At 49.2% G+C, this 2,207-nt stretch overlaps 1 protein-coding gene across 1 annotated transcript; it reads left to right on the top strand.

The window, feature by feature from the left end:
* The first annotated feature begins 1,279 nt into the window (after positions 1–1,279).
* LOC149170732 (uncharacterized) lies at positions 1,280–1,912 on the top strand. The gene has a single exon (XM_089425707.1). It carries the CDS (start codon positions 1,280–1,282, stop codon positions 1,910–1,912), a length of 633 nt encoding a protein of 210 aa, XP_089281833.1.
* Positions 1,913–2,207: the final 295 nt, after the last annotated feature.

The raw sequence follows: 2,207 nt of genomic DNA, 5'->3' as shown, positions 1-2,207 counted from the left end.
TACTAAAATTGTCATAATGCTTCTTCCAATAACCTTCCAAAGTGATGGTTCTTACATGATCATGATGATCCATCTTAGCAACATGACTTCCTCATGGTGTTAGAAAATTCTTGGATGAACAATATGCAAAATGGTATATTTATCTATCTTTAAAGGCTAGATGGTTTATTCAAAGCAAGATAACCAAGTAGACTCTAAGTATGCTAATTTCACATGATTCTCTTTATGATTTTATACAAAAACAAGATTCTTCTAGGTTTTTATGTGCTAGAGGTGTATATAATTAGATGATGTGGAAACAACCACCCTCAGGGCGATGGGTCTGAGGTTTCGGCTCTGTGCTTGCATGCAACCCATTGCTTTCGATGACCGCCTACATTTGCCCCCGTAACCTTTTATTGACTGTGTGCTTGCGCTCCCGTAGCCCTGTGGTATTTTTTCGTCATTCCCCCTTACCTTTTGACCCAAGCTACTACCTGTCTATCCTCGGCTATGGTTTTTCACCTTCACGCTCAGGCTTACCTCCCCTCCCGTTTACTAACTTTCATCGTTTACTGTTGGTGCCTTTTTCCTCCTCTGGCAGCTGTCATTAACAAATATTGACAGTTATGGATGAGTTGGGTGATTTCGAGGAACTTTCGGAGGACGTGCCCATCTGGACACCCACCAGGACCACAGCTGCCGGTTTATTCCCTTTCATGTCTGACCTTGCTGATGAAATTGAGGCCCTCCCTCCATTTTCTCGCCCTTGCATCCCGCCGGTATCCCTCTCTGAAGACGCTCCCTCTCCCCCTGACTTCATCACCCAGCCCCTCTCACCGTGCACCCTGGCCCTTATCGACCCTCCGTCAAACCCTAGTTGCCCTTCTCTCGGAGGTGTCTCTCCCTTTTTCCCTCCTCAGTCTAACCCTAACTGCCCTACTCTTGGTGGTGTTTCTACCCCTTCCCCCCTCCAGCGGCGAACCCTTCCCCTTCGACTTGCCATCCCCTGGATACAGCGGTCCTTGGATCGGTTCCATCTGCTACTCTGATCTCTTTGGCCACCTTTTAGGGGCATTATACGGGCATTGGTTTGATTTCTGGTATCTTCACATCTATTCCGCAGGCGGCGCTCGAAAACCCTGGGGTTTCTCCTTCTTTGGAACCTGCTCCACCTTCCTCGTCTTAGGATACATCGGCTGCGGGGAGCTTTGGGGTTTCAAGGAAGAAAAGGGGTCTAAAGCTTCAGACCGGCGCGGTGCCCCTGAACTTTGCAGAGGACATTAAGCTATTGGACGCTATGGACATTGCCGAGAAGGTTCTAGTGGGCCGGGTTCGCGGAAGGCATTACAGTGTGGAAAAATTACAACAATGGGCCTCGAAGGTCTGGAGTGAAAACCTGAAGGAGACCCCGAAGGTTCAGACATTTGTCAAAGGCTGGTTTGCATTGCACTTCAGTAGTTTGGAGCATACGAACTGGGTGCTATCCACTGTATGGCACATTGATCAGGCTCCTGTTTTACTCAGAAGATGGACACCCCTATTTGATCCGGAACGGGAGAGGGTCGATGCCGGCCCTATATGGGTTCGATTGCTCGGACTACCTTTGCATTTTTGGATGGAGGACGTCTTCAGACGTATTGGGAATGCCCTTGGCATTTACCTCACTTACGACGCCTCATACCAGTCTTCGGGGAAGATGGCTTATGCCAGGATCTTGGTTCATCTAGACCTATCGGAGGGTTTGCTCAAGTTCATCGACATCCGATGGAGGAACTATACCAGAAGACAACAGCTAGATTATGAGGGTGTTCCTTTCCGTTGCCGGAGGTGCCATAAGGTCGGGCATCTTTATAAAGACTGCCCCCTGCTGGGCAAATCTAAAAAACAGCCCTCAGCACCGGAATCTACGACCCACCCGCACACTTCCTAGGACGTGCATCCTCGGAGCTAGGCTTCTACTGCTCCTCTGAACATGGTTGCTTCTGAGGTCCCAGCCGAACAACATAAGACTCCAGAAGAAAAGACTGCGGCACCTCCACAGCCGAAGAAGCAAGGGCGGCCTCCCAACCGTCCTCATCCACCTCCTCCTACTCGTCCTCAGTCGCCTTCTGAGGGCTTGGCCTCGACGGGTATGAATCTTCCTTTCAACCTTGTTTCCACTTACTGCTCATCTCATATTGATTGCATTTTATCTAGTTCTTTCTCTGATCTTCATGTCTTGAACC

This window comes from Pinus tabuliformis, chromosome 4_2, assembly GCF_031772625.1.
Source record: "Pinus tabuliformis cultivar Carrire ecotype Pingquan chromosome 4_2, CPIR1, whole genome shotgun sequence".
Classification (NCBI taxonomy): Eukaryota; Viridiplantae; Streptophyta; class Pinopsida; order Pinales; family Pinaceae; genus Pinus; species Pinus tabuliformis.
This window is presented reverse-complemented; position numbering and strand designations above follow the sequence as displayed.

What these genes read in the sequence shown, in the direction of transcription:
- LOC149170732 (XM_089425707.1), top strand. Translation starts at nt 1,280, where the DNA reads ATGGACATTGCCGAGAAGGTTCTAGTGGGCCGGGTTCGCGGAAGGCAT.